This window comes from Ascaphus truei, chromosome 8 (genome assembly GCF_040206685.1).
Source record: "Ascaphus truei isolate aAscTru1 chromosome 8, aAscTru1.hap1, whole genome shotgun sequence".
NCBI lineage: Eukaryota > Metazoa > Chordata > Amphibia > Anura > Ascaphidae > Ascaphus > Ascaphus truei.
Genome location: NC_134490.1, coordinates 38,936,004 through 38,955,336, shown reverse-complemented (window position 1 = coordinate 38,955,336; position 19,333 = coordinate 38,936,004). Strand labels below are relative to the sequence as shown.

The 19,333-nt window shown below is 41.9% G+C and overlaps 1 protein-coding gene across 4 annotated transcripts in view; it reads left to right on the top strand.

Moving 5' to 3' along the window:
* Positions 1-19,333, top strand: part of ATP8B3 (ATPase phospholipid transporting 8B3) — a 133,588-nt gene that overhangs the window by 18,293 nt on the left and 95,962 nt on the right. The window contains exons 1-5 of one of the 4 annotated variants that reach the window (XR_012803513.1): positions 6,572-6,733; positions 10,124-10,198; positions 11,484-11,575; positions 14,954-15,067; positions 16,668-16,766. Coding sequence is in view for 3 of the 4 variants with exons in the window: in XM_075611547.1 (XP_075467662.1) it covers positions 10,144-10,198; positions 11,484-11,575; positions 14,954-15,067; positions 16,668-16,766 (360 nt within the window). In the remaining variant the exon portion in view is untranslated. Of the gene's footprint in view, positions 1-6,571; positions 6,734-8,680; positions 8,726-10,123; positions 10,199-11,483; positions 11,576-14,953; positions 15,068-16,667; positions 16,767-19,333 lie in introns of those variants that run through there. The other 3 variants (XM_075611546.1, XM_075611548.1, XM_075611547.1) reach the window with 3 other exon arrangements.

Here is a 19,333-nt window from a genome sequence, read left to right as displayed (position 1 = left end):
TCACCCCACTCCCACCTCTCCATGTCTCTTTCACCCCCCCCTTCCCATGTCTCTTTCACCCCTTCCCCACGTCTCTCTTTCACCCCCTCCCCACCTCCTCATGTCTCTTTCACCCCACTCCCACCTCTCCATGTCTCTTTCACCACCCTCCCCATGATACAATCTCACACTCACCTTATCACGCATGCGTGCACCAAGGCAAACGCGGTGCTGCATGAGCTGTGCAGCACAGCGCCATCTAATGTCTGAAGGAGAAATTGCAGCTACAGACAGACTGCTTTGTTGAGGGGGAAATCCAGCACAGTGAGTGCTGGTGGCCCGTCCATCGGCGGAACCCCTGGGACTGCACCGCGGAACCCTATCTGGGAAACGCTGCGCTAAGGTAATGAAGCTGCTTTAATATAATTGTTATTAATATTGTGCGGGAGCAGGGGATCTCCTGAGCTGAACCGGATTGACTCAGCCTCGGGGACCCCCTGCTTCCCGAGTTACAGGCCCAGATATGGGGTGCCGGTATCTCCTTCATTCTTTAAATCCCCCGGTCACGTGCCGTGGATGATTTAAAAATGGCGGCGATACTGGCACCCGATGCCCCATACCAGGTCCTGTAACTCGAGTAGCAGGGGGTCGCTGAGGCTGAAATCAAAGCGCTTCAGCTCAGGAGACCCCCTGATCATCTACACTAGTAGTAACATTTTAATTAAAAAACATACATTTCGGGCGAGATTTGCATTGTTTCTAAATTTCACTCCAAGTATTTACCAATTTGCACCAATTTATATTCTATTTCGTAAAAAATCTGGGGAGGGGTCTTGGGAGGGAGCGCCCTTCCGAGGATTGTTTTAGGAAATAGAAATGAAATAGTGCAAATTGGTGCAAATTGGTGCCTGCTTGGAGTGAAATTTAGAACAAATGATGTAATGGTCAGATCATTTATAAATAACTGACCTGCTGTCATACTGTACATGGCGAGCAATACTAATCTTAATGCTCCTCCCACAAATTCCTAGATTGTTGCACCCCTCCTCAACCTCTCTCTCCTTATCCTCTTACCACCTCGTCCTCTCACCCACACCCTTCATCCTCTCTCATCCCCCCTCCCTTCATCCTCTCTCCTCCCCCTCCCTTCATCCTCTCTCCTCCCCCTCCCTTCATCCTCTCTCACCCCCCTCCCTTCATCCTCTCACCCTCCCTCCCTTCACCCTCTCTCAACCCCCCTCCCTGTCATTATCTCCCCCCCACCCCCACCCCAGTCATTATCAGTACAGTAGCATTCAAATTTAGACTTCAAAATCCAGCTTTAAATTGCATATTGAATCATGCCATTGAATACTGGCTGAATTACACAGCAGCAGCCAATCAGGATGGAGGAAGCTGCCCAGCCCCCTAGCAGCAGCAGCCCTGCTCTATCCCTCCCCACGATTGGTTACTAAGTCCGGAGACATAATACCGGACGGACACATACATGTCCGGTATTATCTCTCATTTATTACCGGACAGGGTAACCAAATACCGGGCTGTCCGGTTCAATACCGGACACCTGGCAACCCTGTCAGCAGGTAACTGAATTTTCTTCTAGGTTGATGGCCCCTAGTAGCATCAGCTCCCCCCTGGTTTGGGCCGTAACTTGAGATCCTTTCCCACCCGTCGTCTGCGTCTTTGGTCGTCAGATCCGGGCGTCGGGGGAGGGAGAGGTGTACCTGCACAGTCGGTATCTTTTGGGGTATATACCGTATTGGCCCGAATATAGTACGGCCTCGCACATAATACGACCCTAAAGTTTTGACGGTGTTCTACATGAAAAATAAAAGGTGTTAGGCTGCGCATATAATGCGAGTACAGTTTTCGGAAGGACATTTTTAGGAATAAATCATAGCACTATATGAGGGCCAATACGGTGTATATATATATATATAAAAATAGGGAGATGGCACACACATAAACTGGAAATAGGTGCTTGTCCCATACAGGTAATGTATAGATAGGTTCCTTACCGAGTAAGTCCAGGATCCCAAGATCACAAGGCAAGAAGGAGACAGCACACTCAGGAGGTACAAAAAAAGCGTGTATTCAGTAGAAAAACTGGCACATAAACCCGACGTTTCGGTCCTTGGCACAGGACCTTTCTCAAGGCACTCCCTTGAGAATGCCAAGGAGAGTGCCAAGGACCGAAACGTCGGGTTTATGTGCCAGTTTTTCTACTGAATACACGCTTTTTTTGTACCTCCTGAGTGTGTTGTCTCCTTCTTGCCTTGTGATCTTGGGATCCTGGATTTACTCGGTAAGGAACATATATATATATATATATATATATATATATATATATATATATATATATATATAAAGCAGAAAATAGCCGTGTTAGTCCAGTTGCGACAGTGCAGAATAAATGAGTACTTCAGTATTAAGTGATACCTTTTTTATTGGACTAACAATTTATGTCATAGGACAAGCTTTCCAGAGTTATCCTCTCTTCTTCAGGTCAAGCAATACTGATATACAAAGGATTTAATGGCTAAAACAAATGGCTATATATATATATATATATATATCTTAACTCCTTCACTGCCAGAGGGGACTGCAACACATTGCAGCAGTGAAGGTGTTAATAAATCTACATTTCAACGGTGGCTTTGGAGCCATTTACTGGAATACCGTTGTAACAAACAGGCTGCAAATGAATATCAAATTTATCACATTACCAACAATCATGTAGTATAAGGATTTGCTGTAAAATATAATTACAGAACATTACGAATAATACTAAAACTACAATGCTTCACTCAAGGCAGGGGCCAGAGATAAGAAAGGTCAGAGAACCTTTTTAATAATCTCGAAGGACAGACAAAGGCAGACTTCCAGTATGGGCAGTCTGTGTTATCATGACATTTTGATTGAGTCTTATACCCGTGAAGAAGAGACCTGTGATGTTTGGAAAGCTTTTTACATGTGAAGAGGAAATCTGTGAGGTTTGCAAACCTCTGTACACATGAAGAAGAGACCTGTGAGGTTTGCAACGCTCTGTACACGGGAAGAAGAGACCTGTGAGGTTAGGAAAGAGGTGGCCCATGTACCCCTTGGGGATGGGTTGAATGACTAAGGTGACATCTACCTGTGGAGTAGACAGGGTTACATGATTTGAAAGGTTCCTAGTTATGTTACGGGCTGGTTCTATTGGCTAAAGGTTTTAGAGGTGGAGCTTATTGGACAGTTAGGCTAACAGTTTTTAGATAAGGCCAACCATTTTGTCCCTAACATTAAGGAGTTTCCCACCACCCTCTCTGTTTTTATTAATTTAAATAAAAAATAAAAAAGGAATGCATGTACAGTATATTACGTTTGCTGTTAATGTTATGTAGCCTCCCTGCGGGGGCTACTATGGCAGCGTAAGGGTTAAAGGGCCTAGAGGGTTAACTGAGTGGCTCACACAGGGTAACTCCCATCTCCCATTACATATACAGGGTGACTTGGCAGAAAGTAAGCCACACCCACTTGTCTGGTGATAGTGACATCACCACTAGGTCAGTTAAAAGTACACTGTAAAACAGCAAACTAAAATATATAACAAATACATTATATCTAAGGATTGTCAAAAACAACAATAACAAATAATAAACACAAATATAACTATACATTAAATAAAAAATCTTCAAATATATAACAAAAAAAACTTTTTTTATTTTTATGACCACTAACTCGGTTAATGAATTTAATTCAGTTCTCTAAATTTGGCATGTGATCAGTTTGCCACTTTTGTAACAACTTGTTTCAGTTTGTTGCATGTGCAGTAACTGCAGTTGTTGAGAGAGGTTCTGGATTCTGGAGTTTGCTACATAGACCGAATATGAAAACCGCTGGCCTACTCCTGATGAAGGGTTCTTTAAGCTCAGAGGGCTCTTACACTGTGTCAGGGGTTCTCAACTCCTGTCCTCAAGAACCCTCAACAGGTCAGGTTTTCAAGATATCACTGCTTCAGCACAGGTGGCTCAATCAGTGGCTCAGTCTTTGACCTGTGCTGAAGCAGGGATAGCCTTAAAACCTGACCTGTTTGGGGGGGGGGGGGGGGGTCTTGAAGACTGGAGTTGGGAACCCCTGCACTAAGTGATCTCTCACATAGAAATGGGGAGAATGTATGATTGCTGATTTCTGAATGTCTGCTGATTTCTCCTAAATAGGACCTGGCACTGATGCGGCCTCTCAGAAAAATGAAAACCTCATATTTCAGCCATCCGTCCTCATGGTCGATTTGATCTGGTTATTTCCTGCAGCTACCCTTTTTACTGCGCTTCATGCTTAAAGAAGCAACACCGAGTTTTTCATGCAGTGAGTTAACCTATCCATTGCTAATCTAAGGCAGGTCTCTCTTGTGCGGCAGAGGTCAAATTAGCCCCTCTGGCAAGAGACACAAATGACAAAATGCCATTAGTATGGCAGACTGTAATTAGTCTGACTTTCACCTCAGCATAAACATCTATTGTGCAAGTAGTAAATGATAGCATGAAGGAGCTGCAACTGCTCTGCCCACTTTGGGCTGTGGAGTTACTCAGGTTTTGGCTACCAATCAATCTCCACAGATGGTTGGGCTCTGCCCTGCTACATTAGGATGCAGGACAACCGGGAGATGTGTGCCTCTGTGGTGTCTGTGCAGTGGTCTTATCCAGTAGATGAGAGATTAGAGGTACTATCTAAGTTTGGAGAGCTTACAGAGATGGGACCCACCTCCGGGCACCACACGCTCCTCCCTTCTCTACAGATTCTGATTCTCCAGCCATATAAATTGGAAAGTACTGTGAATACACTAACTTCACCCCGTTAGGGACTTTACCTGCTGTTTGTCATACATGAGAAAACCAAAGGTGATAGAAGAGAACTAGTTGGGTTTTGACAATAATGACAGAGTTTGTTATATGGACTGATTCCTTAATGGACGATATCATTTTCATGCATATAAATCAAAAGAACCATATTCATCACCAGTGCCAGTCTTAATCCCCTGCCTTAGCAAAGGGACATTCCAGGCATACTGCTGCTGATAACACATTTTTTAAAACTAGGAATCTAGATAGTGTTGACACATCTCCATTCTACACTATACAATACTATACTATACACTGCTGCTTAAAACACACTTCCTGGCTATACAGTACCATCATACTATACCGTTATGCTTTATTATACTACAGCAGAAAATACAGATTTGAACTATAATATAAAATATTATACTATACAATACAGTGTAGACTATACTATACTATGCTCCATGTAGATCTAAGCTCCATAGAAGTCAACAGCACAGATTTTATTGAAAACAATCTCTCACAGAATGCAAAAACTCAACATACATTATTTGACTAGACAAAATAACCTTTGGCCCTCTTCCACATGTGAAAAACAAAGACTACAAGAGCCACATACTGTATGCTACGATTCCATTATAAGAATAGTTTCTGCACTGTGACTATTTAATGACTAGTGGTGGTAAATTCTCAGAGGCCGGGGCAGAAATAGTTACTAGTGGGCCCCGGTGCAAATTTAAACTACAAAAAGTCTCCCCTCTCCTCCCAGGGACCTACCTGTGGAGCAGGTCCTTACGCAGCAGCAGAGGGAACCCCCTCTGTTGGTGATTGCGGAAGTTGAGCCCAACTTCTGGTGGGGTCTAACTTCTGTATTAGGTCCACCTGGATGGGCTCCCTCTGTCTCCGGTTAAGGCCCCATAACACAGGTAGAACCTGGGAAGGCGGTGTGAAGCGAGGGGAGCCTTTAGAAATGCTGCTAAAATAAGTGCTGGGTCAGAGTTTCACGGATGTGAGCTTGCACCTTTGGTAGTTCCACCACTGCTAGGGGCGCGATTCAATATACTCTGGAGCGGACGTTATTGTCTGAAAACTCCCATTGATGTCAATAGAAGTTTTGGACCAGAACATCCGCTTCAGAGTATGTTGAATTGTGCCCTAACTCTGCATATTAAAAAAGTTAATCTTTGCTCCATATTGGCTTCTGACATATTTGTGCTATGTAGCTCTAAGAGGCGTAATGTGGTTACAATGAGTGCAAAGAGTAATACATTTGGGGGCTTGGAGAACTCTCTGTGGTCTTCCCCAATAGATGTTCGTATAGCTCGGTTAAGTTATTAAAAAGTTGCATTTTTGGTTCTACACATAACTGACCTACATATCTAACCCAAGCAATTACATGTTTTTTTATTTGGCTGTGTACAAAAATATAGACTCATGCTGAGAGAGTACAGTGGGTCCGGACCAAACCCCACGCCAACCTGCCCAATTATCCTGGAGCGCCATGGTATTAAGTGATCAAATAACAATTTCTTCTAATTGTGTGTAAAACCTAAACACTTCTCTTTTCATAACACTTGGAAGAATACAGCTTTGGCCTTTTGTGTTAAGAAGCCATTCAATAAAAAATAAGCGTATAATTAAGGGTTTAACTTGTACTGCAAAAATAAGAATCCTATTGCATGCATACCGCACTGTATAGAGGACAGGTGCAGAAACAGTGACATTGTCACATTGTCAAGGGACACCTGGCTGTGTATTCATTACGTACAGATAGTTAGGGTGGAGCTTAGCCCTCCTCACTAACTCGCTCCCTTTCCACTCTTTATATATAGTATCTCGTAGGTCTTTGGGGCTTTAATATTGTTCCTTTCCAACTGACCAAAGAGGACCAGCAAAACGATTAAGATTTCTGACCCTCACTGGATGAATGAGGCCAGGTGAGTCCGTTCTCTTGCTCTCGCTGGAGCTTTGCATCACATACAGGTGCCCTGTGTATCTGAGAGGTGCGGTCGTGACTTGTTTTGAGGTTAAGGCACAAACATCGGTTATGGGTTGATTGGGAGACGCAGGAACAGATTGCTAAGCTTTTAGAAACAGGGATTAACAATGTACTATTCAAAATGTGTTATTAATACCTGGGCATTTTTGTGGGTTCAACTTCATATAATGATTATGAAATAATTAGGAATGGGGTTTGAATAGTAACTACAGTAAGGATTTTCGTTTATGTGTAACTCCCCCGGCCTTTGGTTACTAATTTATACTGGTCACTAATGGGGTTAATATATTACATTTGGCCAGTGCCTTTCCCTGTAGCTAGCTTAGCAACGGGTGGGAGGGGCGTAGGTCCCGTGGTATAAATAGCCCTTTCCCCTTTATAGTTTTTATTTTTGATCTGAGTTTTTAGTTTTCGTAGTTAGTTTAGTTAAGTAACTGTTCTGCAGGAGGTCCAAGACCTTTTGAAGGGGAACCCAGTTTAGAAGCAGCTACAACAGTGCCTCTGTGGTTGAGTAAGTGCCAGAAGACTTCCAGAGGACTGGACAGACTGGTCCAATGAAGATACACACACGTAACATAGCAGAAGACTATTCTGGGATACCTCTAGTGGCCCCACCAAGTGAGGCCCGGGAATCACCCGATGGGAGAAGTTATCATTGTTGCAGTTAAACATTTTGCAATAAATTATTTTCTATTTTTCTTTTACAAAAGTCCTTGGCGCCCTTTTTTGTCCCTGTCCACTCGTTGCCTTGCTTCAAGAGCCTGTGGCCAAATTTCCAGCTTCCCCAACGTCTTGCTGTGGGAAAGCTTTTGGCTCCTAGTCCTAGCAGCTGATCAGAAAAATGTAAACCAGTTAGCGTAATTTACCTCCATAGAAAGATTCAATCACCCTAAAAGCTGAGATGCATGTGTCTGAGATGCATGTGTCTGAGATGCATGTGTCTGAGCTGCATGTGTCTGAGCTGCATGTGTCTGAGCTGCATGTGTCTGAGCTGCATGTGTCTGAGCTGCATGTGTCTGAGCTGCATGTGTCTGAGCTGCATGTGTCTGAGATGCATGTGTCTGAGCTGCATGTGTCTGAGATGCATGTGTCTGAGATGCATGTGCTATTCGTTTTTAGGAAAATAAATTGTGCTACCTAAAACAAAAGTGGTCCCTGCAACTAATCCCCCAACCTCTGGGGACCCCGTGGTTCTCAAGACATTTCTAGTTTTCCACTGAATAAAATGGCGGACAAGGACAAATTTATATTTTTTGTGTGTCAGCAAACGGCGCAAAAAAGCTTGTATATCTACCTGCCTGATGCAGACACACATATTGGCCACATCAAAGGAAACCTGCCACCAGAAATCAATGTGAAAAGTACATTTCCACTACCAGCTCAGACTGTCCGCTAGACAAGAAGTCACGTACGTTGGGTATAAACCCACAGTATATTTACACGTACTTTAACTGATTTTGTGCTGTGTACGTGGTGGCAAATTGAACATGTTTTGGTGCATTTTATCAGCTTCTGAACACCTCTGACAATTCCAAACAACGGCTTGTTGGGGACCCGGTCTCCCAAAGGTGGTTACGTGATCAACACTTTTTTCTACGTTTCCCGGACCGTAACTGTTTATTTAAAACACCACAACAAACAGCTCAAAGGGAGATGTTACTTTGGTTGGCATGGTTGTCTACATTAAGTTATCTGCCGTTACAAGCAATAGTTTCCTTTAATGAAACTGGTGTGATATTTATAGCAGTTTTGCAGTTGAGATTTTAATAAATGAATCCCTATAGCAGTGTTTTTAGCATTCTTTTTTTTTAAGGAACCCTATAATTATATTATGAAATTCTTTGGGAATCCAACCCTCTCTAATAGCACGTCTGAGATCAGATGCATTGTAAGGAACCCCAACCCTCTCTAACAGCACGTCTGAGATCAGGTGCAGTATAAGGAACCTCAACCCTCTCTAATAGTGTGTCTGAGATCAGATGCATTGTAAGGAACCCCAACCCTCTCTAATAGCACGTCTGAGATCAGATGCATTGTAAGGAACCCCAACCCTCTCTAATAGTGTGTCTGAGGTCAGATGCCTCATAAGGAACCCCAACCCTCACTAATAACACGTCTGAGATCAGATGCATTGTAAGGAACCCCAACCCCCTCTAATAGTATGTCTGAGATCAGATGCATTGGAAGGAACCCCAACCCTCTCTAATAGCACGTATGAGATCAGATGCATTGGATGGAACCCCAACCCTCTCTAATAGCACGTCTGAGATCAGATGCATTGTAAGAAACCCCAACCCTCTCTAATAGCGCGTCTGAGATCAGATGCATTGTAAGGAACCCCAACCCTCTCTAATAGTGTGTCTGAGATCAAATGCAGTGTAAATTCTTCTGTATTTGGTACAATTTTCAAATGACTTAAAAATTGCAGGAAACCCTTTAGGGATGTCTGCAGAACCCCTGTTTTAAAACACTGCCCCATAGACTTTGATGATCATTTTTGTACATTCAACAATTCTACTGACTGCCACATTTGCAACAACTGTTTGTTTCTTCTTCTTCATATAAGTAGGCTGACCATGTTTGTACAGTCTATAAACGTGTGCTTAAATACAGCACAATACGAATGAGCTTGGTTTGTTTCTGTATTATTGGTATATTACTATAGCTTGGCAACATAAACGTTTATAATAATTTGAGCACAAGCAAGATTGTACCCTCCCTTATGGAAGAAATGCATAAAGATCAATGAAGCTATAATGCAGGGGTGGCCAATTCCAGTCCTCAAGGGCCACCAACAGGTCAGGTTTTAAGGATATCCCTGCTTCAGCACAGGTGGCTCAATCAGTGGCTCAGTTGTTGACTGAGCCACTGATTGCCAAATGTGCTGAAGCAGGGATATCCTTAAAACCTGACCTGTTGGTGGCCCTTGAGGACTGGAGTTGGCCACCCCCTGCTGTAATGTATAATACTATATTTGTGTGTATATATATATATATATTTTTACCATTAAGTTAATTCCATATTTCTGTTGTATATATTTCCATATTCTATCTACACTAACAAAACCATACAGAGATAATATTTTATTGCGGTAAGAAAATATTGAGTAAACTTTTGCTAATACACGGGAGCACCATTATTACGGTAAAATCTTTTTACTGTGATGGTTGTATACTTTGATCAATTCTACCCTAGAGGACTTTTAAGTGCTCGGTTTACAATACATACTGCGCAGCCTATTACAGCATGCATACTGCATTTTGACAACATTTGAATTGTCCTTCTCATAGAAAAATGATACACTTTGTTTTTTTCTACTTGTCTTTAGATTCTTGAAATGCATTGAGAATGAGCCAAAGAGAAAAGCAAAAGACCGAATCACATGGAATTGAAGGAGATTCTGGTAGGAAAAAAAGACATTATGTTGATCTCTGAATGAAAAACTGTGGAAACTAATGAGATGTTGCGTAGCCTCCAACTGTGCCTATTTTGCAGGTACACTGCACGTTTTTGTGTCCTGTAAGATCAGCTGTACATATTAAACAGAACATTTGGAGGGTCAGATGTTAGGAATTATTTGGTGAAGCAAGGTACAGTGCATTTTGATAGTGGCTGCAATTACCCTCTGACAATTAGAATTGATTAAGAAACAGTAGTCATTAAGCAAAATATCTAGACATGCAGTGGTTGAAATATAATGTACCAAGTTGTATTAAAGCACCAGTCCAACCTGATCGCCATTTTATTTTTGGGCATTTTAACCATCTTTCGCATTTTTCCGGGAGGAGCTCGAGCCAGTGCAGTCCAAAGGTGATCATGGTAACCTCAGAAGCTAGAAATTAAGATATTTTGAACACTAAAAAGACAAAAACAAAAAACAAAACAAAAGAGCAGGACAGGTGCAAGATACTAACATACATTATATGAGTTAATCTCATATCGGCTTCTGGGGCGAGATTACTGCTTTATGTTTTGGAAATGGTCTTGTCTTATCAATTCTACTCTCCTCCAATGAACCATAGATTCACTCCTTTTTTATGGCACTTCCACCTGTGTCTACTTATGAATGGTTTCTAGTGCTGGATATAATTTATCAAGACATATTGTTATGTAGAGATCCTCATGTTTCTGGCTCAACTCATGTTTATGTATGTATATGTCTATGTATAGTGTATATGTATGTATATGTATAGTGTATATTTATGTATATGTATCGTGTATATGTATGTATATGTATACTGTATATGTATGAGTACAGTGTATTCAGCACTTTACAAAGAGACAACACATTACATGGGATTATATTACAATAAGTGCAGCAAACAAAGTCAGACAATAGGAAAGGAAATCCCTGTCCCGGAGATCTTACAATGTAAGTGGTATGTTGGGAGAATTACAGAGACAGCAGGTGAGGGAATAAGTGCAGTAGCTCTCACGATGGTTGGTAGGAGTGACCGTGTGTGTGGGACAGTTGCATGACTCCAGGCTTCAGGCCTCTTCATCAGGCTGAAAAATATATGGCTCGGGATTAATGGGGTAAAATCAAGAGACTTTGGGCAAAGTAGAGTATCCCTTACTCAATTTGGAAGGCGTTATGACAAAGATACATCTACAGCTGCTTAGCGAAAGCCCCTCATTCTTCTTCGGCAAACACAGTGACAATGTATGTATCCTCATTCTGTTCTCAGGTTACACCTGGGAGGTCAAAGCAAATGACCGCGCATTTCATCACGCGTTTAAAAAGAAAAGCCGTCTCTTTTTCAAGACAAGGAAATATGCAGTAAGTTTTTTTTTTTTCTTTCTTTATCTCGTTTCTTAAATTGTCCCCAGCAGAAAATACCCAGCGCTGCTCTGTAATGAATCTCCTGAGATTTAGGAATGATTAAAAAACATGCGCTGTACTGCTTCAACAACTCCGCCCTATCTAACATTGTTTGTCATTTGTAAGGGGGTGCTTCTCAGGCCGCGCGTAAAGTGCCCGCGACGGCGACATGACGTATGTCACCCGTCGCCGTCGACACCCGCAAAACTTATAATATAACTTTCGGTGGCGTCGCTGGCGACAGGGAGATTGATTGGGTCAGAGACTGTCACATGTGGCGACAGTCTGGGAAAAATCCAATTTAACCCGCTACCAAATTTTTTTCCGTGACGTCGCTCCGTCACCGTCGCGCTTACTATAAGCCCTATCGACTGAGTCAATGGTTTTGTTTTTGAGCGACGTCGCGTCGCGGGCATTATAAGCGCAGCTTCACTTTCAAATGTTTGCTATACCAAGCAAAATATGCAGTTTGCGCTACATTTACTAATCATGGAGAAAAAACAGGAAAAATCTTAACAAGCCTTACATAATATAACATGTGAGCTGGGCGTTCATTAGGATTCCAAAGCTCCAAAACGTTCCCACCACTTCTGCGCAAAATTGTGTATGGAAATGTGGGGAATCTGAACACCTTTAGTTTATGGGGCTATATAGAGAACTATACTGTATAAAGAGAACTTCTCAAGTAAACATCACTTTTAATTATTACAAATATATTTTGTACCAATTAAAAGTGATGTTGTACTTGAGGGGTTCTCTCTGAGTGCTTCACATAGGGATTCTTTAGTATATAGCTGAATTCAGATTTGTTTCCTCCCTGATAGGGCCTCTCTCCTCTTTATTCTGCTGACCACAGTGACAGACAGCTGAGCAGGTTCCCTCCCGCTGTATATATCAGCGGCTATATAAAGGCTTGCGTTGTCAAAAGGAAATGAAAGGGGCGCATTGCTTTAAATTAATTTACTTACCTGAAGTCGTTAGTGCCATATGTAGGTATGTAATTGTTCATGTTACATTGGACGTACGTCTTATTCGTATTTATATGGAGTGCGTCATGTTAAATGATATAATAACTTTATTTCATATAGTGCTTTTCTTCTCAAAGCCCTTGACAATTACAGTACAGTGCGTGGTACGCAGCACATAGGACTTTGTACAGACTCACTGTGAGGCTCAGGGAGATAAAGTGACTTGCCCAAGGTCACAAGGGGCTGATACCCGGAAGTGAACCAGGTTCTCCTGATTCTAACGCATTGTCGTTGTTATCAGAGTTATCACTGAACCACTCCTTCTCTGCAATGTACATTAATATGGAGCACGTCTTAATGAAACCCAATGGAAAAGTAGCAAATTATGAAGATATTTCCACTACCATTATCCTATCATCTTGCTATTAATGAAATGCACAGTTTATCAATGACATCAATGGCTGACTAATGAAGCGTCAGCAGAGCGACTATGTTCATACAAATGGATGCACTAATAAATGTTTGCGTCGTCTTGAATTTGACGTTTACACCATGATAAGCTTGATAGTGCATTTTTATGCATTTATTACGCACATAATATATATAACATGTATGTATGTATGTATGTATGTATGCAAGTCTTTATTTATATAGCGCCATTAATGTACATAGCACTTCACAGCAGTAATACACGTGACAATCATATACATAACAAATAATACAAATAACAGATCACTGGAATGATAAGCTTGATAGCGCATTTTTATGCATTTATTCCGCACATAATATATATAACATGTATGTACAGTATGTATGTATGTATGTAAGTCTTTATTTATATAGCGCCATTAATGTACATAGCACTTCACAGCAGTAATACACATGACAATCATATACATAACAAATAATACAAATAACAGATCACTGGAATAAGTGCTTCAGACATAAAAGTAACATTTCGGAAGAGGAGTCCCTGCTCTGAGGAGCTTACAATCTAATTGGTGGGGAGAACGTACAGAGACAGTAGGAGGGAATTCTGGTAAGTGCGTCTGCAGGGGGCCAAGCTTTATGTATTGTGTATAGTATTAGCCACGGTGCTACTCATAAGCTTATTTAAGCAGGTGTGCCCTAAGGTGGTTCTTAACGGTGGATAGAGAGGGTGCTAGTCGGGTATTGAGGGGAAGGGCATTCCAGAGGTGTGGGACAGTCAGTGAAAAAGGTTTAAGGTGGGAGAGGGCTTTAGATACAAAGGGGGTAGAGAGAAGACATCCTTGAGCAGAACGCAAGAGTCAGGATGGTGTATAGCGAGAAATTAGGGCTGAGATTTAAGGAGGAGCAGAAGAGTGTAAGGCTGTAAAAGTGAGGAGGAGAATTGAGTGCGAGATGCGAGATTTGATAGGAAGCGAGGAGAGTGAGTTCAGCAGGGGAGGCGCTGAGACAGATTTAGGAACGAGTAGAGTGATTCTGGCAGCAGCGTTTAGGATAGGTTGTAGGGGAGACAGGTGAGAGGCAGGAAGGCCGGACAGCAGGAGGTTACAGTAGTCAAGACGGGAGAGAATGAGGGCCTGAGTCAGAGTTTTAGCAGTCGAGCAACAGAGGAAAGGGCGTATCTTTGTTATATTGCGGAGGAAAAAGCGACAGGTTTTAGATACGTTTTGAATATGAGGGGCAAATGTAACATATAATATAATAATATATATAACATATAATTTACATATGTGCACCACCTACCCCATCCAAGCTCCACCTCTAACTTCATCATAGCGCCATTTTATTATGTGTGAAAAAAATGTGGACGCACACACCAAACAACACCTACCAATTAGCTTTATACATTTGGTGCACAGAGAGGCACGAACTTGTTATCCTTCTGTGCATCTGGTTTATGACAAATCACTTCTAGCCATGCCTAACATGAAGCCCCCTATGTATCAAGGGAAAGAAAAGTTTGCTTTGAAGCACAACAACATTTTCAGCTTGAGCCAAGTAAAAAAAGCTTGTTAATTGCAATTAATGTGATTCATTAACCAGGGAGGGTTGGGTCACCATGGAGCTAGTTGGAGATTTTGATACAGAAAGGAGAGAAAATGAGGCTTAGCGATGCCGAATTATAATGTGTGTGTGTGTGTCCCGAGTCAAACTGAGGATAAGTGCGCCTGTAAACACTGACACTACAACACAAAGGATACAAATGACTCTCTGAGCATCAATTTAATGCTGAAATAGCCTTGATAAACAGACCACTATGACCGTGGTGAAGACCTGGCACAACAGAAATGGCTCATTCCCGTCTCTGGCTAACTCGATCCCATACGGACCCTAATACTCAGTTTATTGGCTCATTTTATTATTTTTTTGTTTCCTTCAGGACAACAGCATTAGGACGAGTAAATACAACATCCTGACATTCTTTCCACTCAATCTCTACGAGCAGTTTCACAGGGCGGCTAACCTCTACTTCCTGTTTATTATCATTTTACAGGTGAGCGCTCCCCGGTGTGCTGTGTGTTTCATGTTCTTGCTCATCATTAGTGCATGAGATTCTAGGCGTACAAAAACACTGAAAAGGAACAGACTCGCTAATTGGCCACAACTGAACCTTATGTGTTCCCCGGTGGTCTAATAAATGCAGTCTACCAGTCTGCGCTGCTTACACGAAGGATTTTACTTATTTTCTTTCTTTTGTGGGACCCCGATGTCTCCGTCATGGCAACAGTTCACTTTCTAAAACTCACGAAGACCCTTGTCAACAGATGGTTCTTTCCCTTCTGTTTTTTTAAATTCATATGAAGTTTTAAAGCGTCAATCAAAGCTGGCGATTTAAAAAAAAAAAAATAGGATTGAAGCAGGAGGTCTCCAGAGCTGAACTCTGTTAATTTCAGCTGCGGGGAACCCCTGCTTGCAGAGGTACTTACCTCAGTAGGGGGTGTCGGTAGCTGCTCTGCAGTGGATCACGTAAGGGCGAAGTTGCAAAGCTCCCATGTTCTGTTGGCCAATAGGAAGCTGTGACGTCATCAGGTTCGGCTTTAAACTGGAGCGGGAGCTTTAAACTCTGCTGAGATGCTGGCACCCCCTTTGGAGGTCTGTATCTCAGGAAGCAGGGGGTCCCCGGAGCTGAAATTAATGAGATTAAGCTCCCAAGACCCCCTGCTTCAACCCTATGTTAAAAAAAACAGTATATATAAAAAAGCATTAATTGCTACTTCAAAACAATGGTTCCTAATTTTTAGATATAATTTTCTTTTTAGGACATTGTCCTGAGAAGTCTCATAGGGCATACTCTATTAATTCATAGTGGAACTGCAGTTTTATACATATAACACATAACTTAAACATCCAAGTAGATATGTCCAGAATACACAGCAGAGAAAGGCCCTGCGGGAAGCAAAAATAGATTTGTTGAGAGCCGACAGAAATCTTAGGAAGGCCTATTCTGTAAGAATAAATTGGTAACATATTCTTGTTGCTGCTAGCAAACGGCAGCATCATTTTGTAAAAAAAAAAAACGGTATTGACCACAAGTGTGTTTACACGGATGCATATGGATAGTTTAATGATGGAAAACTTAAGATCCTAATGGATGATTTAGAGAAGTATGAGATCATTTGGGCCAAATGGCTGAGATTTTTCAAGAAGACCTAAAAAAAATATTTTTTTTACAGAAGAGCACAGTTACTCGATAATACTTTATACCTTCTTTTAAACAGACATTTGATTTGTTTTAACTTAGCTTGACTGGCATAACCTTAAAGGCTATAATTATACTGTGATCTTTCTCTGCATTCGCTGTAATATTTGCACTCTGTGATTAACTGGGCTCTGTATTTAGATGGCACGGTCCTGTTCGATATTATATACATCCTCTTAATTTCTACAATTCTTTAATACAAATTATTGGGGCCAAAAAAAAAGCTCAATGAAGACATTATCACTGTGTATCATTAAAAACAGCGTTGCTTTTTAACCCTTTTGTTCCCAGAGGGGTAAGCAATGCATTGGGCAAAGGGGGTGATGTCAGTTATAAGATGCACAGACTATAATATTTCACACTGTATATAACATTCATGCTGTTATCTTCTTAGACTGTCCCAGCTATCTCCACGTTGCCATGGTTTGCCATCATGCTGCCTCTCCTATTCCTCGTGGTTGTAAGGGGCATCAGAGACATCTTGGATGATATAGTGAGTGCAGCTTTGCTTTTCCTCTGCCTGACGTGTCTGGGGGTTAACCATGCTTTTGTATACTCCTCTATTGTTTGGAGACATGGGTCTGGATGGGAAGTTCATTTCAGCTTTGGGGACCCCCTGGTTCCAGAGAAACATTTCTGAAAAGGTACGATTCCCTTCGGGGGAAACAAAATGGTAGTTTAAATCTCACGCACTACACAGGCCAATAGGAAACCTACTGGCCCATGGAGAATTTAAATACGCGGAAGTACCGGTGGTTACTTTCCCGGTAAGTATGCCATGTGCCAGAGCTGAAAGGAATACGGTTCTGCTCCAGGGTTCCACTGTTCCCACCCATGTGGGAAGGGAACACGGTGTGTTTGGGACCCATCTGAAAAGAAACATCAGGCAGCTTAGAGAAGTATTGACTATGGCCTATTGAGAGGTCTTTCCAGTGTGGGACAAGATTTTAGTCTTCTTCTTTTGGCTAGGAAGACCTCTTCACATCATATTACATAGGCCAGGGCATCTAGCTGAATAAATTCAATCAAGATGATTAAAGACAGACAATCTCATGGTGTTCTATATAATAATTTATGGTTCCCTTACATCTTATTATTATTGTTTATTTGTAAAGCGCCAACATATTCCGTAGCATGGTACAATGGAGGTACAGAAATTTGATAAGTACATAAACATGAAGAAACATATACAAAGAGGTAATGAGGGCCCTGCTCATGAGAGCTTACAATCTACGGGGAAAGATGCACAAGGTTGAAACAAAAAAGGTTGAGTGGCTGCTCATTGTGGGATGGAGGCTACCTCAGGTTGGAGTATGGTCTAGCCCGACAGCTGATCCTATTAAGGTTTGAGGATAGGGATGTTACATAGTGTGGAGATTGGTCCAGTCGCACTGGTGGGTCCCAATGGAGTTGGGGGAAGGGGGAGTTGGATGTTAGGGGTATGCCAGATAGGCTTCCTTGTAAATGTGAGGTTTTCAGGGAGTTTTTAAATGTCTGAAAGCTGGGGGAGTCTGATGGTATGTGGTAGGGAATTCCATAGTGAGGGTGCAGCACGGCAGAAGTCTTGTAGGCAGGAGTGAGAGGAGGTAATAAGGCAGGAGGAAAGGCGAATGTTGTGGGCAGAATGTAGGGGCCATTTGGGTATATATTTGGAGATGAGAGTTGGGATGTAGGGGGGGGGGCAGGATTGTTGAAAGCTATGTAAGTCAGAGTTAGGGTTTTAAATCTGACTCTAGAGGATATGGGAAGTTAGTGTATGGGATTTACGTAATGGGCAGCAGAAGTGGAGAGGAGAGTGGGGTAGAGGAGTCTGGCAGCAGCGTTTTGGATGGATTGGAGATGGGACAGGCGGACAAGGGTAATGCCAACTAGGATAAGATTGGAGTAGTCGATGTGGGACAAGATGAATTAGGATTTTAGTTGCATCATGAGTGGGAAAAGGGCATATCCTGGCGATATTTCGGAGGTGCAAATGGCAGGACTTTCTGAGGGACGAATGTGAGGAATCAGAGTCAAAGATGACACCTAGACAGTGGGCTTGAGGTGTTGATGAGATTGTGTTGTTATTGATAGTGAAGGTGAGTTTGGGTGTAGGGGTGGCAGTGGAAATGGGAAAGAGTATTAGTTATGTTTAGGACATGTTAAGCTTCAAGTAACAGTGGGACATCCAGGAGGAGATTGCAGAGAGACAGTTGGTGACACGGGACAGGAGAGAGGGGCAGAGGTCAGGGAAGGAAAGGTAACGTTTGGTGTCGTTGGCATAGAGATGGTACTGAAAGCCAAAAAAGTATATTAGTTCACCAAGAGAGGAGGTGTAGAGTGAGAAGAGCAGAGGGCCAAGGACAGAGCTTCGTGGGACTCCAAGAGAAAGAGGGAGTGAGGAGGAGGAGACACCAGAGAAGAAAACATTAAAGGAACAGTTGAATCCATAGGCTGTGAACCAGGAGAAGGCTGTGTCAAGGAGTCCAATGATGTGGAGAGTGTGCAGGAGATGGAGATGATAAACAGTGTTAAAGGCAACAGAAAATTAGTAATGAGAAATGACCCTTAGACTTAGCTGTGAGTAGGTCCCATAAATATGCAATCCCCTCAATTAAACTATTGTGTTAGCTCGAAACTAGTTGTGGGTTACACTGCCCCTTTAATTTCCTCTAATGCCTCCAAAACACTGAGGCTCATGTACTAACAGAGTCCATGAAATTTTACAGCTAAAAAGTAGTACAAACCTTAATAAAATGTGCGTAGTATGTGGGATGGTCCTTATGTGACTTCATAAGTCCAGATCCACAACTTAAGTTAACACCTTGTTAACTGCTAACGGGTACCTTCAGGTCCATAGTTTGAAATGACTTTTGACACATTGTGTCATGTTGTATACCTAATTGATGCAATTTAGATAAAAATAGAATAATATGTTTCTTTGTTTTTACAAGTATTAGTAAATATCAAATACTTTGATATATCTTATATTAGCCATACTTTGAAAATCTTACGTTTATATTAACGTATATAATTAAACCTTCATGCTGCGTCCAAAAAACATATAATTGATAAATACTA